The sequence below is a fragment of the Argentina silus genome, assembly GCF_951799395.1.
Source record: "Argentina silus genome assembly, chromosome: 8".
In the NCBI taxonomy this organism is placed as follows: domain Eukaryota; kingdom Metazoa; phylum Chordata; class Actinopteri; order Argentiniformes; family Argentinidae; genus Argentina; species Argentina silus.
In genome coordinates this window covers 11,531,967-11,553,283 of record NC_139662.1, presented here as the reverse complement: position 1 = coordinate 11,553,283, position 21,317 = coordinate 11,531,967, and the positions used below count along the sequence as shown (strand labels likewise).

Here is a 21,317-nt window from a genome sequence, read left to right as displayed (position 1 = left end):
TACATTCATTCGGAATCTCTTCCATTCCTATACATTATTGTTGAATGTACCCAGGGAAAATGGAATGGAATGAAATAAAAACCGTTGCAATGTCAGACGACCTGACATGAGGGAGGAGGGGGGTGGGTGGGCTGGGAAGCGAATGCGTAATGAGCGTATCTCCTCCTCTCCAATCACTCCCGAGTGAGTGACTCCCGAGTCTATTCGCAGCTGCTCTGCTGGGTGCTCCGTCGCTCCGCATTTGGAAGAGGAAAGAAACAGCTGCTGAAACATTTTAGCAATTTGGGGAGGGGGGGAGAGAACGCGAACAGGGCATGCTGTCAGACAGGGGCGAAACAGTGCGGTATCCCAATCAGCAGCAGAATCATGGCTGAAGACTACTGGGAGACCACACTGGCTTTGGGATATTATTGCTAAGATTACAAAGGCAAGGGCATACGGGATCTCGCGTCCTCGGGTAAGCGACCAAGCAATCTGTTCCTTGTTCAATAGGCTACACCCGCGAAAGCGGTAACGTTATACACTTGTTATGCATTTGCCATCATTACACACTTGCACAACATTTTTTATTGTCGCTAACTATGCACCAGCCACCGTTGGAGACTTGCAGGGTTGTTGGCTTGTTGCAAACCACTGTTGATGCCTCAAGATCGGCGTACCTCCCACTTTTACTGTAAATCTCCTCACACGTAGGAGACGAAGATCGCTCAAGTCAACACCTTTTGTTTCGAAAATAAATCCATAATAAATATGTCCTCCATGCTCGGCACATTCTGTTTGTTAGCCATTTAGGTAGACTTAAGTTTGCTTCCATTCCAGTGCGTAAGAAACATGTTGCGAGGTACAGTAGGACGAGCTAGCTAGCTAGCGATAGGCCCTATGCGCAACCATAATACATGTATTGTAGCTAACGAATTAGCCGAATAGATTACTACTGTAACTTGTTAACGTCGTCTTTAGCTATAAGGGATCTTCTACCATCGGCTTCTTCAGTAAGGACAGACCGTAGCTAAAAGCCTTTATTGCTACAGCTACAAAGCTAAAGCTCTCCAAAACCGTTTGTCACAAAGCCTTGTTCATGGTTTTGCTGGCAATTTTTTTTAAGTGTGCGACATTTGTGATGTGATGTTCTTAAATGGACCGTGGCCCGGTGTGATCCTGACTTTCCTTGCCTCCCTTCTGGTCGCTGGTGTGGTCCAGAGTATTCATCACTCTACAACAACAAGCCAGTGAACTTCAGGGTCTTATGGGAAGCAGGAGTGTTTTAAACCTTAACTCACCTTCCCTCACATTATAAGCCTGATGTGATTTGATTATGTGGTGTGTAGACCACTTCACTTCTGAAATGAATTTCAATTCCAATCCATCTTCATTTTTAGTTCTTGCTTGTATAGATGTCATTTTTAGTACCCTATCTTGACACAATCCTATCCATAACATGATGATCATGTAACAGATGATTGTCGCATTATGACACAATGACCTTTTGGTTTAATCCATCCAACTGTTATTCTGATAAGAGGCTCTCATCATTATCATCCGTGCAGTGTAGCAGGCCATCATCACCGTCTCTGATGCTGATGATCACATGGTTACACCATGCTCTCACAGAGAAATATGGCTGATAATGACTACCATTTACTACTTACGTTTTACAGGGAGTCCCACTAGCCTCCTATAATCTGCCTCCACTTAAAATGTGTTTCTAGTTGCAGAGAGTGTTTGACTAGTAGCAGGCCCAATGTCGTTGTTTTTTTATCAGGAAATTGCATATTGTTAATGCAAATTTCATGACAGGAGGAATATTTGTACAGCCTGTACAGCCAAATCATGTTCTCAAGATGTAGGCTATTCAAAATGCTGTATACTAAGCACTGTATAGATAGCATACATTCTTCCCTCAAAAGAAGTATTCATGTATTTTTTTTTTGTCCAGGCAATCTTTTTAATTTGGCTACACAAGCTACAAACTATCTCCAATGACAATGTAAATAGCCTCTTAAAATCAAGTGCCTGTGAGAATTGTCCTCATCTTAGATTTCGCCTCTAGATTTCACCGCTGTGCATTCCAGAGCGGAGGAAAGCTCGACTCTCTACTCTCACCATTTCAACTATTCCAACTATTTCAAACATGTTCTCTGTTAATCCTGAGTTTGCCTTTGTGTTAAACCTAAAATTCATTTGAAACTATATTCATGGTTGGTCACAGACAAAGTGGCATTTCGATTTGCTTTGCAACAACAGTAGAAACATTGAGATTGTAGAGATATGGGCCTAATAACTCCAGTCACATTCCAAATGAAAGGGAATTCTCGACATGGCTGGGAGGCTTAGCATAAACAAAGACATTCTTACACCAGGACTATCTAAGCCCCATGAAGATTACCCTGCCCCCCCCCCCCCCCCCCCCACACACACACATGCCCCAACTCTCCCCCTGTCTAAGCAAAACCACAAGAAGTGTCACAAGATAAGTCTATATTCTCCTTTGATGGTTTGCATATAGAAGGCCCTCCTTGTTTGCTGTCGATTGTAGGCCAGAATGCAATTTTATGGGTCACCAATCGTCAAGGCATCAAAAGCACAGCTTTTTGGAGCCGCCCCTGTCGGTCAGCTTTGTGCCAAATTGAGTCATTAGTCACAAGGCAAAAACATGCCCTTCTGGCAGTTTGGCACCACTTTGGGAGTGCAGCCTAGTCCCGAATACCACACAGATGCTCCAGAGACTCTCTGGCTGGTTGTGGAGCGGCATTTAGGAGGACATTGCTCTTTTATTTAAGTTCTATTTGAAGGCCTAGTGGGTTGAGAGGTGGGTTATCAAGGTCATTGCACATATCAGCTGTCCGGTGGTTTTCTTTACATTGCGGACTAAAAAAAAATCAATGGACGTTATGCACTGTGATGCTTACTGCCCAGTAAGTAAGGTTGAATGATGAGAACTCCTTTGAAAAGCTAGATGAGCATTAGAGTCAAATTAAACCGCATGTTCCCTCATCGTTTCATAATCCACATGAAGCAGCTTATAACTAATAAAGTGATTATCTCTTACTCCTCTTGAACCAACATGACTACATATAAGAGGACGACCACCATCAGAATACTTTGGAGAGGAATTACAGTCAATTGCATTGATTCACTGCTCTACGGCAAGCAACTTGGGTCAATCTACATGTCACTGAGTCGGGCACGTTGGCTTCTCTGACCTGTCATAGATAGTTGTCAGTCACTTTGTTTGTTTGTGGATCGACAGATCAACAACCGGCAATTTATTTGCCTTTAACGATTGTCGACAACAATGTGTTTGTTTATTTGTCATTGAGGGTGCGTGTGTGTCTGCACAAAATCACTATGTCAGTTTGTAGAGGACCCTTACAGGTTAATGACTAACTTGTTGACTCTGTCTCCGTCTCCGTCCCTCAGAGAGATTGAACAGTGGCTGCCCCTCCACCCTCCGCGTCGCGCCCCCCGCTGCCCCCTCTGATGGACCGCATGAGGAAGATCAAGCGGCAGCTGTCCCTCACCCTGAGGGGGGGCAACAGTGGGGACAAGAGTCTCAACGAGACCATAGGCTCTCAGGACACATCGCACAGTGACTCCGGTACAGTGACAGACTCACACACAAACACGCACGCACGCACACAGACAGTAAGGACATACAGACACAGACAGTAAGGACAGACAAACAGTAAGGACATACAGACAGTAAGGACGGACAGACAAACAGTAAGGACAGACAGTAAGGACAGACAGACACAGACAGTAAGGACAGACAAACAGTAAGGACATACAGACAGTAAGGACAAACAGTAAGGACAGGCGGACAGACAGTAAGGACAGACAGACAGACCAGTGACGCACAGACAAGGGACATTAAACCCACATTTCTATTGATTGGGGGCCTGGAAAGTTTGTGATTGAGTCTGATAGAGACACACACTCAAATGCTCCAGTGCATACACCTTTGGGATGCACGTTTATTAATAACAATGACAGACAGACCCACACACTCCCAACACGATACATACATAATAACTCACATGAATTATCTGTCATTATCATTTTTACCTTTCGATTGTCAAGTGGTAAGAGCAGACCCTGCACTTCCTAGTTGAACATCCACAGCAAAACAGGTAGTTTTTAATTCAACCTCTCACTTCAGCTAATGTGACAATGGCAGCTCATGAAGGTTATATGAAAACAGTGCACTAAAATAACAGCTGTTGGAAAAAATGATAATAGTTAATCATTCATTGCATCTATATTGTGTCTTTCGAGACACCCAAAGCGCTCACATTGTTAGGGGGGGGAGAACTCACCTCATCACTACTAATGTGTAGCACCCATTTGGAACGATAGTGTGGTTTGAAAATAAAACGTTAATGCACAGCTCTCAAATGTTAATGCTATTTCAGAGTCGAAGCACATTTTCTTACCCGAGACACTGTGCGGTCTCCAACTGTTAAGAAACGCAATCATTACATTGACAACCATAAGCATGCCACACACGGTGATTGAGGGCCCGGAATCTGATGGTGACTCAGTAAGTACCGTCGTGGGAGACAGTACATGCCATATGGTCGAGTCTCCGGTGGATCCTCTTGTGGTAAAGTCTAGCAGTGACACATACAGTACGTCCCTTTATGTATTCTTCCCTTCATGGTTAAGATTAGTGTTAAGTGTTATGGTCATTATATCGTATATCTATATACGGTATATTGTGGGATGTGTCATGTAGTCGACTCACTGATGCTCTTATGCAAAGTCTAGAGGTGATATACGGCACACATACACAGCGCTCCGGTTTGTTTCCGCTATAAAGCGCCGCGCACCTCTAAGTTGGTCATTTTGTTCAGCAAAGTCTCAGTTAGCACAGAGTCAGAGCGCAAGTGTCCGTCAATGAATGGGTGGGGATAATTGAATATGAGATGAAGATGTCCATTGACCTCGCCGATCAGGATTTCACTACGATTGTTGGAATAGATAATCATTTATTTTTTTCGTCAAATCAAAAGACCGTACTTACAGTTGTAGGCAGCAAATTCCACTATAAGCCTAGCCTAGTGGCACACCAAATCGGCTTAATTAACTTGCCGCCATGTTTTCATCATTTGAAGTGGAAATTTGACAACTTTCAGGATGAGTCTAACAACCATCTTTTTGGTTTGTGTGCAAAGGCTCTCCAAACTTATTTTCTATGAAGTAGCTATGCCTATTTCCCTAATCTACATATCATGTTTAAGATATTGTCCTATTCGATTTGATACCCTGTCAAAGACACGGTTCCACGATGTCATTAATAATTGCCACAGAGAGCCAGAGGCGATCCATGTAGACAACATTGGTCATTACATGTTTGAGGGAATATACAGTAGCTTACAGAATTTAGTGATGCGAGAATATACACTAAGCCTACTTCCACATATTTACAGGGGATGTACTGGTGGCATGAGGGATTACCCCCGGCAACAGCTGTGCCCGTTATGATCAAAGTGTCTATTTTTGCGTATTGGTAATTGAACGTAGAACGGCTGATTTGCCACCCCTCTTGACAAGTCCTCCAACAATCCCATTTACTGCCCTGCCTATATTGGTGCAAGGTCTGTGTTGGTCGGAGCAGAAGCACTTTGAGGTGACACCAAATTACCGAAACGGTCTTTCCACAAGGTTTTAGCGCTGTGCATCACCGTTTAGCGGAAGAAAAATGGAAAAAAATGTTCCTTTATGACTTCCTACACAGTACACTCTTAGTTTGTCGTAGTTTGACCTTCTGTAGAACCCTTTTGGGTTCCATTTAGGACCCTTTTGGGTTTCATGTAGAACCCTCTGTGGAAAGGGTTCAACATGGAACCCAAAAGGGTTCTTCAAAGGGTCAAAGTGTATAGATTAGTTGGTACCTTATATTCTTTCACAGACTGACATATCAAACACAGTATTCCTCTACACACCTCATTGCATTGGTATCTCCATGATACCAATACCACCATGAACGTCCACAGATGAACATATCAACACACAGTATTCTAGATGCTTTAGGTCTTCTTCTACCCACTCCTATTGAGAGGATCTGGTCTGGTGGATGTGGAAGAGTGTGTGTGGGATTACGGAGCTACAGTTTCCTGCTTGCTGTTTTCATTTCTAACCAGAAGCATGTCTCTTCCAGCATGGCTCCCGAGACGCTCTAGTTCTGGCTGTGTTGATGTTGTTGAAGTTTCAACGAACTTCAGTTTACTTGCCTCGTTTGTCTCTCAGGTGTACAATTGGATAAAGGTGCACACATCCAAAATCAACATTTGAATGAAGGTGGAATGATATTCTTCTGGTAGCTATCTTATCTATTGTGCATTGCTGTTATCTGTGCGTCTTTGACGAAATTGGCATTTTCCAAACTGCTCAAAATGAAGATTTGGCGTTCTTCGATCATGAATGCACCTTTGTTTGATACATTTTGATATTGTACAGTGTCCCTAAGAGACCAAAAGAGGCAGTAAGCAGTAGGCACACATCTGGTCTAGAGTCGTACAATGAAACTTGGACATGCGCAGAAACTTCTCAGTAACCCTGTTGTTACTAATACTGAAGGTGTTCCTTGTCAATCTGACCCCATATCTTTTTGTCTTCCAGTGTGTAAAATAACCTCTTTCTGAAAGCCACACGCATGCTCTGAAAGATGGAAATATGTGTGTGTGTGTCTGTGTTTCCCTGTCGTTTTCGGTTGGCTCTTGGTTTTCATTTGACTGTTACCTGCTCTTTTTTTTTCCTTTTTCCTTTCTTGTCTTTCCTTCTTCCTCCTGTTTCTTCTCATCCTCCTAACCCACATCGCACTCTTCATCCACACCCAACCGTTACCGCTTTTTGTTGTGATATGATTCCTCTTCTCTTTATCAAATGTCACTTCCTCATTCATGACTTTGATTTGTTTCTCTTGTTTTTCTCCTCTGTCTTTTTACCCCCCCCCCCCCCCACTTTGTTGTTCTGTTTATTGCAATCATCCTCCCTTTCCCCTCTCTCTTGCTCGGCCTCCTTTGGTACCTTTTACCCATCTCCTGTCATATCATGCCCTGCCCTGCCCCGCCCTGCCCCCACCCCACTCCCCCGACACCACCACCTCCACCTGCATTGTCCTTCGTGCCCACCCTTCCCTCCCTGCCTCCCCAATGTGTGTGCCCCCGCCCCTCCCTTCTGTCTCTTCCCCCAACCCCCCTCCCCCTTCTCTCTCCCAGAGACCATGTCAGTGCGGGGCAGTGGCACTGGCAGTGTGCGGGGGGGCTCGCTGAGGGCCGGCGGCGGCGGTGGGGGTGGAGGCGGCTCTGTGCGCACCGGAGGCTCCTTCAGCATGCACTCCCTGCTCCAGTCGTACAGCTCCGCCCTGCGCCGGCCACGCAGCCTGGGCCGCAGCCTCAGCTCCTATCTCAACCACACCACACGCCTGGGTACTAAAACACACAGTTCAGCTCACACAGGGGACGGGGAGGGGGAGGGGGGGTGTTTTGATGTGTGTGTGTGTGGTTTGGGGGATGGGTGTGTGTGTGTGTGTGTGTGTGTGTACGTACAGGTATTTGACGTCTGGTTGATTGTAGGTGTGGGTGTGTGTGTGTTTTGGGGGATGTTGGGTTGTGTGTGTGTGTACAGGTATTTGACGTCTGGTTGAATATGTGGGTGTGTGTGTGTACAGGTATTTGACGTCTGGTTGAGCGTGTGTATTTTAGGGGTGCGTCATGACTGGTCACGCTAAGGCAATGTGTGTTTAAGAGTCTATATTTCTCCTTGTGGGGGGTATTGCTAGGAGAGTAGGTGTGTAAGCTCATAACCACATTACTGACGCTCATAAGAATTTAACTCACTGCTGACGTAGGAGTTGGAGGGGAAGCGGACGATAAAGACATCAGTGAAGAATTGCTTTACCACTCTGATTTTGATAGAAATTGCAGATACAATATTTATGTCCCCCTTCGGAAAAGCTTTCAACCAAATCGACCTTCCCGATTTCTTAAGTGAAGAGAAAGACAGAGAGGACTAGTCTAAAGAGAAGAGTTGGGGTTGTGACCCAAACGTATTATCAAAAAGAGAAACCCCCCCCCACCCAAAAAAAGAGGAGTTTCTTGTGAAGGGTCGTTAGATGAAGAGAGTAGATAGAGGGGATGGTGGTAACCCTTGCCTTCTCTCACGAGGACCCGGATGTGAGTGTGTTGCTTTGTGTTGTGCAGAAATAGTCCATGAGGATGTAAAGATGGGGTCTGATGGAGAGAGCGACCAGGCCTCAGCCACCTCCTCTGAGGAAGTACAAAGTCCTGTCAGAGTACGGCTCAGGAACAACCCTGGACGCAAGATATCCACTGAGGTACCTGTACACACACACACACACACACACACACACACACACACACACACACACACACACACACAAACAAACAAATACCGGCATTGACATGTGCACACACACACACACAAAGACTGCCATTGACACAACACACACGCACGCACGCACACACGCTACCCCTAACTAGGACCCAAACAACCTGTCTGTTGTTGTTTTTCTGTTAGGACATCAACAAGCGCCTGTCTCTGCCTGCGGACATCCGCCTCCCGGACGGCTATCTGGAGAAGTTCAGTCTCAACAGCCCTCTGTTTGACAAGCCTCTGAGCCGCAGGCTGAGGAGAGTCTCCCTGGTACGATACTAGAGCACTCTCTCAAACCTCTCTCTCTCCTCCTCCTCCTCCTCCTCCTTCTTCTATATCCTCTGTAGTCATGATGTACTGCTCTCTCATTCTGTTTCGCACACGTCCCTCTCTTTCTCCCTCTCTCTTTCTCTCTCTCTCTCTCTCTCTCTCTCTCAAACTTCTGTCCCTGGGCTCACACCTGCTTCCATATGCACCGCACTGCACTCTCCCCCTCTCCCAAAATCTCTGTCCCTCTGCTGTACACCACTCTGTCCTCCTCTGTCCTCCTCTGTCCTCCTCTGTCCTCCTCTGTCCTCCCGCTCGCTCATGCATTTTTCATGACTTGGTCTGCGTTTATGCTCTTAAGCACTTCTCCTCTCAGAACCCGAGTTTCGTTTCTTTTCATATTTAGTACAAATGTGGTTTATTTACCTTGGCTTTTATCCGTATAGTAGTAGCTGCGTCTTAGGACTGCGCAATGTATCGTTCAACTTTGGATTTAACGCAATATGAATATGTGAGATATTGGCCACGTTGGCCTTTCTTTGACAAACAACAGCTCCTGGATACAGTTCAGTACTTCAAAGTACTTCATAGATTTGTTTTGTTTGGTTATCATATTTAGTTACTGATCTTTTCTTTGACAGCCATGTCAAGTGGAAATAGGTGTGTTCTTTGTTGTATCACGAGTCATATCGCCATTGCGATATCTAGCAAATTTATTGCAAGGCGATATTTTGTCAGTGTCATGCAGCACTACTGTATCTTCCTGTCCCGTTCTCCCCTCAATCGCTTTCAGTCATACTTTGTTGAAGGTCAGAGCTTCCACATCCACTGGCTGTCTGACACGCTGAGTGAATTGTAACCACCTCAGTAGTAGCGGTTTGTAAGCGTCTTGATAAGAAAACCGTTCATTGTATCCAATCCTTTTCTTACTTCTCAGTCGGAGATCGGCTTCGGGAAGCTGGAGACCTATGTGAAGCTGGACAAACTGGGAGAGGTATGGAGTCCCTCACATACATGTCGTACTCTACCTCATGAGCCGTAGTGATGTATTAATCTTTACCTCGTATGCAAGACGTTTCTACTGGGAGTGTTTAGGGTTGCCTTTGATAACATTCACATGTAGCTGATTACATTAGATGAGGTACAATCTCAGGGATTTGTCTTCAGCATCACCGGTTACGTAACACCAGTAACATAGAAACACAAAATCATCCGTATCATTCGTAACCGTACACAACAAACGAGACATATGAAAGGTTATGCTACGGTATATTTATTTAGCATTGTTTACTTGACAGGGACAGTACTACACATGAATCATATCAGTTTACACATCAATGTAATTGTGTCAGAGTTAGCTAGAGAGCTAATATAGCTACATCCGTAGTCCCTGGGCAGGTTTAAAACCATCATACCTCCGTACAAACACCACATAGCATGACATTACACAACAAAAACTGTCCACAAGATTATCGGTCGCGAAAGACTTGGATTTGCTTTCAGCCACGTCTTCGTGTCGTTCCGTTTTCCAGGGAACTTACGCCACGGTGTACAAAGGCCGCAGCAAGCTGACGGAAAACCTGGTGGCGTTGAAGGAGATCCGTCTGGAGCACGAGGAGGGGGCGCCCTGCACGGCCATCAGAGAGGGTAAGAGACACCGAGGCTGGCACGGCGCCCAAACCCATAGAATTAGAATTCATAGAACGGACATTGCCATTCAAATCAACATTCCACGGCGGGCTGCACCTATAGAAATAGAACGAAGGTCTGGAGTTCTACCGTTGTAATTCTAGAGTGTCATTTCCCAGAATTAACTCGGTTTCTGTGGAGACACAGAATCCTAAAGTCACACCGCAGAGCTGAACCCCGGCTGAGTCATGTTGAGATGTCCTGGTTACTCATCCACCATTGTTGCTGAAACGGTGTTGGAAAGGACTATGTGAAAGGAAAATGCCGGTATGGTTGGGGTCAGCCCTGTAATGTGTAAAGCAATACGTCTACGGGGTTAAGCCCCTTCGACGGGGACGGTGCCCAGTGCCCCAACACCTTCACCTCCCGTAGACCTCTACACTAGACGAGGCTAAAAATAGACCTTTACATGGAAAACATAGCAAAGGGGAGAACCTGCTATTTCAAGTTACAGTGTTGGCTTCAGTTGCCCACAGTTGCTGCTAGCGCTGAGCTGGCTATCAATGTGGAAAGAGTTGAGAGGAGGCTCGCTCCTGTCACTTTTTGGAGGTTTTTTTTTGGACGGGTTTCGATGTGTTTCTCCGGGAACCTCTCTTGCTTTCTCAGAAAAAGTGAACCTCTTAGAACTTAAACTCTGTGGTATACGTGTTGTTATCTGTGTCTCCCTCCCTGCCAGTTTCTCTGCTGAAGGACCTGAAGCACGCCAACATAGTGACCCTCCATGACATCATCCACACTCAGAAGTCTCTCACGCTGGTGTTTGAGTATCTGGTGAGTCAGAGGAGAGGACGGGAGAGCATGAGTACATCTAACACTTTGAAGTTCATGAGTCCCAGAGCGTGCATGTACACGCTCACAGGCATACACACACACGGACACACACGGACACACACACACACGGACACACACACGCATGGACACACACACACACAAGCACACACATACGTTTTTTAAAAAAGGAATTCGCCCCAACCTGAACTATGGTATAATCTTAATTTTTTTTATTGACTTGTCCCTATCTCGTGAGCCTGGTACGGTATAGTCATGTTTTTGTTTTCTCCCGCAGGATAAAGACCTCAAGCAGTATCTGGATGACTGTGGCAACTGTATCCACATGCACAATGTGAAGGTGAGTCACAGCTCAGCTAGCCTTACTGAATGTAGAGAAGGTCAACAGGGTCAAACAGGGTCGCGTATTATCATTCCTGGCCTCAGTACAAGCTTCCCTTATCCAGAGAGGCGCTGGCCTTGTGGTGGAAGGATATGGAGTTGATTAGCTGGAGGGTCTAGTGACTGTCACAGCTCTTACAGCATGAGTGTCTCCCTGTGGCACTGCAGTTCTCTCCCCTTGGCCTCTCCTTCCCTCTCTCTCTGCTCCCTCTCTCTTTTCCCTCTACCCCTCTCTGTTCCTCTCTCTCTCTCTCTCTCTCTTTTCCCTCTACCCCTCTCTATTCCTCTCTCCCTCTCTCTTTCCATCTCTCTCTCTCTCTCTCCCTTGCTCTTTTCCCTCTACCACTCTCTTCCTCTCTCTCTCTCCCTCTCTCTCTCTTTGCTCTCTCTCCCTCTAATCACTATCAAATCTCTTTAAAGCCTGCTTTTCCACGTCTCTCTCTCTCCCTCTCTCCCCCCTCTCTCTCCCTCTCTCTCTCCCCTCTCTCTCTCTCTCTCTCTCTCTCTCTCTCCCTCTCTCTCCCTCCCTCTGTGCCTCCTGCTGTCTCCTGACTGTCTGTCTGTCTGTGTTCCTCTGCGTCCCCTCAGCTCTTCCTGTTCCAGCTGCTGCGCGGCCTCAACTACTGCCACCGCCGCAAGGTCCTCCACCGGGACCTCAAGCCCCAGAACCTGCTCATCAACGACCGCGGGGAACTCAAACTGGCCGACTTTGGTCAGTGTGTCCTCTGAGTCGCCAGCTAGAGTGGGAACACACACACACACACACACACCACACGCACACACACACATACCACACACATACACACACTGGGCTCACACGAAAGGAAAAAAAAGAAAAAAGCAATTGCCTTACAAGGTCAAACGTGATGGCCTCCAGTCAATATAGTAGCCAGCTGAGGGGGAACACACACACACACACACACACACACACACACACACATGCCCCACCACACACCCCCCACACACACACACACACAAAAGACAAAAAAGAAAAAAGCAATTGCCTTACAAGGTCAAATTTGATGGCCTCTAGTCAATATAGTAGCCAGCTGAGGGGAACACACACACAGACACACACACACGCGCCCCACCACACACCCCACACACACAGAAAAGAAAAAAACTAAACAATTGCCGTACAAGGTCAAATTTGATGGCCTCAGGTCAATGTAGTTGCCAGCCACAAAGGAGTCAGTTGTAGTCGACTGTTTTGGCTGGCGGATGGCAGTTATTGAGTGTCTGAAGTGTCCCTGACCGACGGGCTGCCTCTGTAGCCAGGCCTCTGAGTCTTATCAGCCATGTCCAGACATCTCTGAGGAAACACTGTGTCTAATCTGAAGGGCTTCACTTCAACGTTCTCTAGACGGTTGGGGTATTATCACAAAACAATGTGGTCAGAAAGAGGACATCCATTTGGTGTTTGTATCACGCACCGTACTGTATGTGCAAACTGCAAACAATTTTATGAGTTGAGTAAGTCAGAAAACGTGTTTTTTTTTTAAATGTTAAGCCTCTCTCTCTCTCTGAAGTGTGTTGGGTGACTCACGTTTTTGTTCCAGGCCTCTCAAATATAGAACAATGGGTCATAATTGGCCTTCATCAGCACGTTGGATCATCCGTGGGCTAAAGCACCCAGAGACTATTTTCAGTCGAGTTGAACGCGTCTTTTTCTTTTGTCTTTTTTTCGGCCCAGGTCTGGCCCGGGCCAAGTCCATCCCCACCAAGACGTACTCCAACGAGGTGGTGACGTTATGGTACCGTCCCCCGGACATCCTCCTCGGGACCACAGACTACTCAACGCAGATAGACATGTGGTAAGAGAAGAGCCTTTCTCTCACAAGCAGTGTCGTTGGGTTGATTTTGACGTTACGCCATGACATTATGAAATTGACTCTCCCTTCCTCCAACTCTCCCTCTCTCTCTCTCTCTCTCTCTCTCCCTCTCCATCCCCTGCCCCTCCTCCTCCTCCTCCTCCTCCTCCTTCTCTCCGTCCGGTAGGGGAGTGGGTTGTATCTTCTATGAGATGTCGACAGGCCGTCCCCTGTTCCCTGGCTCCACAGTGGAGGAGGAGCTGCACTTTATCTTCAAACTGCTAGGTGAGGTCAACACACACACACACACACACACACAGCAGTCGCTGACAAACTATCCAAAACACCCTGTTCAATGTCTTTTGAAAGTTGAAACGTGTGTGTGTTTCTGTGTGTGTGTGTGTTTCTGTGTATGTATGTGTGTGTGGGTGCACATGCACTCGCACGTGCGTGTTCCTCTCTCAGGTACACCCTCAGAAGAGACCTGGCCTGGAATCACCTCTAATGAGGAATTCATCTCCTACAACTACCCCCGCTACAGAGCTGACTGTCTGCACAACCACACCCCCAGGTACTGCAGCGGCTGTCTGTCACTCTAACACTCCCTGACACCATCATGCACGGTCCCCACCATCCTCTCCACTTGTCAAGAGTCTGTCTTTTAGTAACCTCGTACCCCAGGGTATTGCGTGCAAGCGCATTAAAAGCCTGGAATAACGATGACTCAAACTTGGCCTTCGTGGGAGTACTAACTGACTTAGTTGTTGTCATTATTTGATTTTAGCGACTGCGAGGCGTAAGTCTGAATCAGAAACGTGGGGGGGTGGGGGGGTCAAATGGTTCACCCAAATTACAAATTCAGTTAGTGAGAGTGCCCAGATAAACTGAACTAAAGTGTGGATTGAAGTCTGTCCTTGTCCACCGACTCCTTTCACAGAAGGGGATCTAAATATGTGATTTTGTGATTTAGGTGAACTATCCCTTTTAAAGTTTTAAAGCTGGCTGTTGTTTTCTTTTCCCAGACTGGACAATGAAGGAGTGGAACTGCTGTCCAAGCTGCTGCAGGTGAGACTTCCCCTTTAAGATCAAATTCATGTATAAAAAGAACATTTACTTCTGCATGAGAACTTCCCATTTTGCCGCCCCGTCTTCATGACCTAACCTTATGGCCATTATTAATGTTTAACAACTGTTCTGTGTGGGACGGTGCTGAGACTCAATCTGTATTTTCAGTTTGAGGGAAAGAAACGCATCTCAGCAGAGGACGCCATGAGGCACCTGTACTTCCACAGCCTGGGAGAGAGAGTGACCACACTGCCTGACAGTGAGTTGGTCCACACACACACACACACACACACAGACGCGCACGCATACAGACAGACACACACACACACACATACAGACACACACACACACACACACACACATGCACACACACACACACACACACACACACACAGAACCTACACCAGTCTCCTGTCATTGGTAAATATATAACATGACTCTGTCCCTCTCTTTCCAGCGACATCAATATTTGCACTTCAAGACATTCAGCTGGAGAAGGAGCCAGGGATGAGAACCAGCTCCTTGACTGACTCTGGTGAGTAGAACACTCACACCTAACTCAGTTACCTTCACCATGCTATCACTAACCGTAGACGTAGAACGAGTAGAACAGACATGCCCATTCAAATCATCCATGGTGGCTTTACCGGCAGCCGTCTTTGGTGTTCCATTTGGAAGTTTTTAGTTTTACGGCTTTATCAACAACCAACTCAACTCCACTGACTAGCCAAATTGTCATGGTCTGAGGATACCATGTACGATCCACTCGTTCTATTTCTATGGGACTAACCATGTTCTATTTCTATGCGTATCACTCTTAACTTATTGGAGTGTTTCTAACGTTCTTCTTCCTTTAACGTTGACATCATCACTGTGTTTCCAGAACTCTTACAGAGGTGCCTAAGGTTCCGGCACACCTTAGGTATATTCAGTTCACGTCCTCCTAACATGAGGAAGCTGTGAACCATCCCCCCCCCCCCTCTCTTTTTCTCTCTCTCTCTCTCTCTCTGGTCTGTCAGTCGATCAATCCCATTGCTTTTAACAATTAAAATGCAACCATTCTCCATAGTCCTCCTTGTTAGGTGATGAAGGCAGGACTGTTGTAGTACACTCTTAGAAAAAAGGGCTTCAAAAGGGGTTCTTTCGGCCGTCCCTGTGGCAGAACCCTTTTAGGAACCCTTATGGGTTCCATCTAGGACCCTTTTGGGTTTCCTTCTCTGGAAAGGGTTCTACAAGGAACCCAACATGGGTTCTACATGGAATCCAAAAGGGTTCTTCAAAGGGTTCTCCCACAGGAGCAGCCGAAAGAACCGTTCATGGTTCTAGGTAGCACCTTTTCTCTTAAGAGTGTACATGAAGTGTACGACTGCTGTGAATGGTTATGGGTTTTATTTGCTAAAATAAATGTCCCTTCTCCCTTTCTCGTTGTGTGTGATTGGTTGAAGGCATTTCTGTGACATGCCCGTCCCCAGTCCTCAGACTCCAGGGAGTATTCAGTCCCCTGGTTGGTCATTGATGCATCCCAGTTCCCAGTTCTTCTCGCCAGACCCAGGTTTGCGGAGGAGAATGAGCTTCTCACGAACGTCTGCTTCCTTTTAACCTTAGAGCTCTCACCGGACCCCAAATAATCAGGAAATCACTTGGCGATAACGATGATGATACTTTTTTACCGGAGAAAACATTGATGTGTTTTTACATTTTACATAATGTTTCAATAGTTAGACACAACACAATACAACAAACACCCACACCTAAACCTCTTCATCGCAGCACAACAGAAATCAATACTGGGAAATTATGCAAGGAAGGAGGGCTACGCTCACGCGTAGAGAAAATCGATAGCTTCATCCATAGCTTTAAACAATAACCAATCAGAGTTTTATAACCGGGGCGAGAATGGTTTCGTAACCCATGCAAGGTTAATGAGAAACAAACGGTTACATAATGTTTTAGAATATTCATGAGTGTTTCTGCAGCACATTCCTCTCGCCCTGATCTCAGCCATGTTACATCATTCCAGTAGGGTTAAACACTGTGCTATCTTGACGCCTATTTTAGCCCTCGGGAGTGGGGCGGTAATGATAGGGGTTTGGTCCGGGTGACTCATCCTTTAATTCGAGACAATTCTATCTCTTTAAAACTCATTTTCTAATTCTAGACTATTCTATCTACCTAAAACATATCAGCAGTCTGGAAGAAGATCAGGATGCAGAGTCGTGTTTGACATTAATACCGTACAATTTCCAAACATTTTTACGAACACAAATCTGCCCTTTTTCAGTCTCCCAGGACTTGGTACTATAGCAGGGATGAGAGCCGGGTAATTTGCATCTCTCCCCTTGTCACACTATACAGAAATGGAGATGTGACATTTTGCCTGTGGCAACTTCACCCACTGAGATCTGTGTGAGCGAGGGAGTTCTCCTGTTTGATAGCCCCGATGTCTCTGCTCTTTCCCTCCTCTTCTCTCTCTGCTCTCTTCCTCGTCTCTCTCTCCTCTCTTCTCCTCTTCTCTCCCCCTTTTTGGGCTCATGCCCCTCGAGACAGTTCAGCACGGTTATCAACCAACATTCATCTGTTTACAACACTGAATTTACATTATTGGCTCCATTTTGACAACACAAAAAAAAGCGGTACTATTGTCAAGAGACAGGAATACACCTAGTGGGTGTTCTTTTATTTATTTTAAAACCTCTAATACTTTGACACCTATGTAAGGGCGTTTGATAGTTTACGCAGGTGTAACGCAGTGAAAGCATGCATAGAATAATTTGGTTGCATAACGTTCACATAATGGTTTTATGCAAATATCTGCAAGAGGATTACATTTACATTAGGCTACATGTTGGCCATTTAGCAGACACTTTCATCCAGAATGACTTACGATAAGTTGCTGCTGCATAATGGAGGTTGAAGGCCGTTGACAAAAGTGCCGTTTTCTTTTGTTTTTTTGTTTTTCTTTATGTTTTCAAAACATTGCCCATGTGACTGTTTGTATTGGTATGTCTTTTTCCATGCTGCCGATCTGTCATCTCATTCTGTTCCCTTTGTCAACGACACTTCTTATCCTGATGGACCTCTTTCCTCCCTCGTAGTTCTTGTGTAAGTGTGTGTCATGAGCACTTTGTGAAATTGTCCCCTAGCCCCTGTCCCCTAGCCCATCGCCCCTAAACACTAGTGTACATCTGAGAGGACTGGTAGAAAGACAACACTATAGTCATCACTTCATCTTGCCCTCTGCTTTCGCTGGGAGGAAAGGTCCATATTGATTCCACCTGTCCAATCCTCTCAGATCTGCAGGAGTGTCTAGGGAGTAGGAGCTAGAGGCTGACTTAGAATCCAGCCCTCCCTTGATATCACTCGACTGTACTCACCCCTCTTTCTCACTCTCCCTCTCTCCCCTCACAGTTAACAGCATCTCTCGACGACAGAGTCTGCTCTTCTGAGTGGAGCGGGGGATGTGACACGGACGAGAGGACGAGAGAGAGAAGCTGAGACATTTCCGTGTGCGATGAAGGGATACACATTTATCTCAATACCTTTTTTCCGTTTGGGAACTGTGTCATTGTTGGTCCTGTGGCATTTAGCGTGTTGAGAGAGGGTCACTAGCTGTTTACATAGGAGATGAGGTCAGAGGATAAAAACTGTTAATTTTCTGTTAGTTTGCTCTCAATATGCACTCTGTCCCCTCTAGACTCCGTTTACAGTCACAGACACGCACGATCTTCCCACCACTTACTGTAAATGCTGTTGTGAGAAGCTTTGTCATTTTCCCTAATGGCGACTGTGGTCTTTAGTTTACGTGCTGGCGCAACACAATCCTGTATATATCTACAGTTTAGGTGTATAAGGCCATTTTCTTTTTGAATGCAATAATAATCATTTCTTATAAATTTACAACAGATTCGGACCAAAGTTTTTGATCATTTAGAATTATGCATATTGATTTTCGCAATACCCCTAGAATCTCTGGATTCTTTTTGATTGTGTTATATACTGTACTATGATGAAGGAACACTTGGGAAAATGACAGGGCTTGAATCAGTGGTCAGTAAAAGGGACTTCAGTTGGGTTTTCACTGAGAGATGCTATTACTATTGGTGAGGCAGTAGATCCTTACCTCAGTCTTCCACACCCCCCGTCTCCACATCAAGGTATCTCAACCCCCCCCCTCATCCCTCCTCATCACCCCCGTCTCCACATCAAGGTATCTCAACCCCCCCTCCTCATCTCTAGTCATGACAAGGGTAGATGGGGTACAGCGCGTCACACATGGAGGCATTTTGGAGAGATTCTATTCTCAGACTGTATTTATTTATTTATTTTTCACAATGCTGTGCTTTTAGCTGACCGTCAAATGTACAACAGTTTTTGAGAGAGAAAATGTGTCTCTTTCTGGGTTTTTCTTCTCTCTCTCTGGTTCTTCGAGGAATCCATATAATAATAGCACTTCTACATGTTCTGTAAGAGAGACACGGTTAGAGTTTAGTGAACTGTTATACCTTGTACCAAAAAAAACCTGGAGTAGTTCTCTATCTTGACTATCTACAGACATGCCAATCAAAGTTGAGCTTCCATGTCGTTGAGAACACTATGACCCTGGTAGCGCCAATGACTCTTTGGAGAACCTGGCCATGATGTAGAGCTGTCTTGTCTCAGAGGAGCCTCAAGGGAGACTAGTCTGTGCTGGAGGTCTGGCCCAGGGAGAGTAGTAGAAGGAGACACAGGGTCAAATAAAGGTAAAGTCGGGGTGGAATGTCATTGTGTTTACATCGCCCGCAGTTGTTTTGCAGTGAGAGGAGACAAAGTCTGTACAAAGGGACCCACTGTGTAAGGAGTGACTGCATGTGATGAGAGAGAGAGAGAGAGAGAGAGAGAGAGAGAGAGAGAGAGAGAGAGAGAGAGAGAGAGAGAGAGAGAGAGAGAGAGAGAGAGAGAGAGAGAGAGAGAGAGAGAGAATCTGAAAGTACCTGTATATTTAGTTACCACACCTGTTCTAAGGACTGTTTCTCTTCAGAGTATTTCAATATGTGAATTATCTGTGAAAAACCAAAGTGGAAATGCATAAAACATGTCATGCAAAATGTCTGGCTTGCCGTTTTGAATAGGGATGTTTTCGCGTGCGTGCTTGCGCAAACAAATGCGCTTGTCCCTATGTGTGTCTGTGTGTGTGTTTGAGAGAGAAAGAGAGAAAGACAGATCATTACATAAGGTGAAGTGTGTCATGCATGGTGGTGTTATATAGTGGAAGACTGTGGTACGTTGTAAATAGCCTTAGTTTGTTTTACGGAACAGATCAGAGGACAGTGCAATGAGAGGACCCTCTTCTCAATATGTCATTTTGAAGATAAGAAATATCATTTTCGTACAATTTATCATTGATAATATAATAATATTGTTGTGTTCTTATTTTTTTAATGAGAAAAAGTTTCTTCTTTATAGAAAATATAATCAGTGTAGATATTTGGGTTTGATGTTTTATTAGTTTTTACTCTGATGGTAAAAGTTGCTCTTCCAATGAAGTTCTATTAAGAAGCATGGATATAGGTTCCTATGGAAGGGCTAATTTGGTTGTGGTTGTGGAGTTGCCTCCTGGCCCATTTGAATACGCAATAACAGTTGTACTACGCAATAACCATTTATACTAGTACAGGAACCCACTCTAAATTTACAAGTCGATTGAAAACTTTGTATGCCTACAATTGAAGTGTGTGTGTGTGTGTGGTTCCACACACACAGAGAATGAAGTCACAACTCGAAGTACAACTAATAATAATCCTGGAGGCTGTTTTCTTGCCCATTTTCTTTACGATTGATCCGAATAGTGAGATTTTGATATCACTGTTACTGTTGAAGTGCTTTTTTTACATGAGGAAATGTGACATTTTGAGCCAATAACATGATAGTTTTCAGTATGGATAAAAAAATAAATAACGGTTTGTTTAACGTTTGTTTATAGAACAAAACAAGTTGTTTTCTAAGGATTAGTGTCATGTGCCGACATGGAGACAGTATTATTTCAGGTTCTTTAGTTTACTTATCAAGGAAAGGAGTTGGATTCAAATGGACAATGCAGTTCAGTTGCCTGTTGGTTTGAAGCAGTATTACCATACAGCCCAGCATTATATTATGGGCACGCGTAGATGGTGAGGAAGGGGTTAAAAACGGACGAATGACAATGTACTGTAAACTGACGTGTATATATGTATGTACGTATGTGTAAAGATCATACAATTTGAAAAAGGAATAACTATATAATATAAACACTCTCACACACAAGCAATACCTTATGTAAATACACACTACACATCTGGAGAATGTCTGATGCTGAAAGACAAACAGGGTCTTGCTCTGACAAGCATTCAGGAATGGCCGTGTAACATTAGGGAGGCTATGTAGCATTATAACATTGTTCTCTACTAGCCTCCGACTGTATACAGTAGCCGGGTTGGGAACTCAAGGACATACAACAGGTGTGACACTACGGAATGCTGCAGATAGAAATAGAATGTATAGAACAAGATCTCTAATTCCACAGATTGGAGTCAGTCCATTTTCTACATCACATTTTCATCTGCAGAGCTCTTAAAAACGCTGCACCTGAATTATGCGCTAGATCTCCTACTTAACGAATGTGTACTTTGTTAATATATACAGTATGTACATGCTCAAGATGCTCAAGATCTCGAGAGAATGCAATTTGAATAACAGGCTCACTATTTGAAACACAGTGGAAAGAAATGGATATCCAAAGCTCTTTGGATATAGCAAGCAGTTTTTTTCTTTCCATCAATGCAGCAGTTTGGAAATGGACTCAGTGTATTTTGTGAAGTGACATGCCATACCAATACTCATCTGTGGTTATGATATTGGTCACATTAAACTGAAATACCACAGACGCATGACTGACTGTTGAGA

At 45.0% G+C, this 21,317-nt stretch overlaps 1 protein-coding gene across 3 annotated transcripts; it reads left to right on the top strand.

The window, feature by feature from the left end:
• Positions 1-256: 256 nt before the first annotated feature.
• On the top strand, positions 257-19,358 carry cdk16 (cyclin dependent kinase 16). Of its 3 annotated transcripts, none has more exons than XM_083675493.1 (17): positions 257-457; positions 3,421-3,598; positions 7,221-7,430; positions 8,205-8,338; positions 8,542-8,667; positions 9,602-9,658; positions 10,197-10,311; positions 11,030-11,124; positions 11,420-11,482; positions 12,112-12,235; positions 13,217-13,337; positions 13,522-13,619; positions 13,812-13,905; positions 14,357-14,399; positions 14,568-14,658; positions 14,857-14,934; positions 17,808-19,358. In XM_083675493.1, exons 2-17 carry the CDS (start codon positions 3,481-3,483, stop codon positions 17,843-17,845), a joined length of 1,605 nt encoding a protein of 534 aa, XP_083531619.1. In that variant the 5' UTR covers positions 257-457; positions 3,421-3,480; the 3' UTR covers positions 17,846-19,358. The 3 variants fall into 3 exon arrangements, with proteins under 3 accessions (XP_083531619.1, XP_083531618.1, XP_083531620.1); XM_083675492.1 differs by having other exon boundaries at positions 13,800-13,905; XM_083675494.1 differs by lacking the exon at positions 7,221-7,430 and having other exon boundaries at positions 13,800-13,905.
• The last annotated feature ends 1,959 nt before the right edge of the window (positions 19,359-21,317 follow it).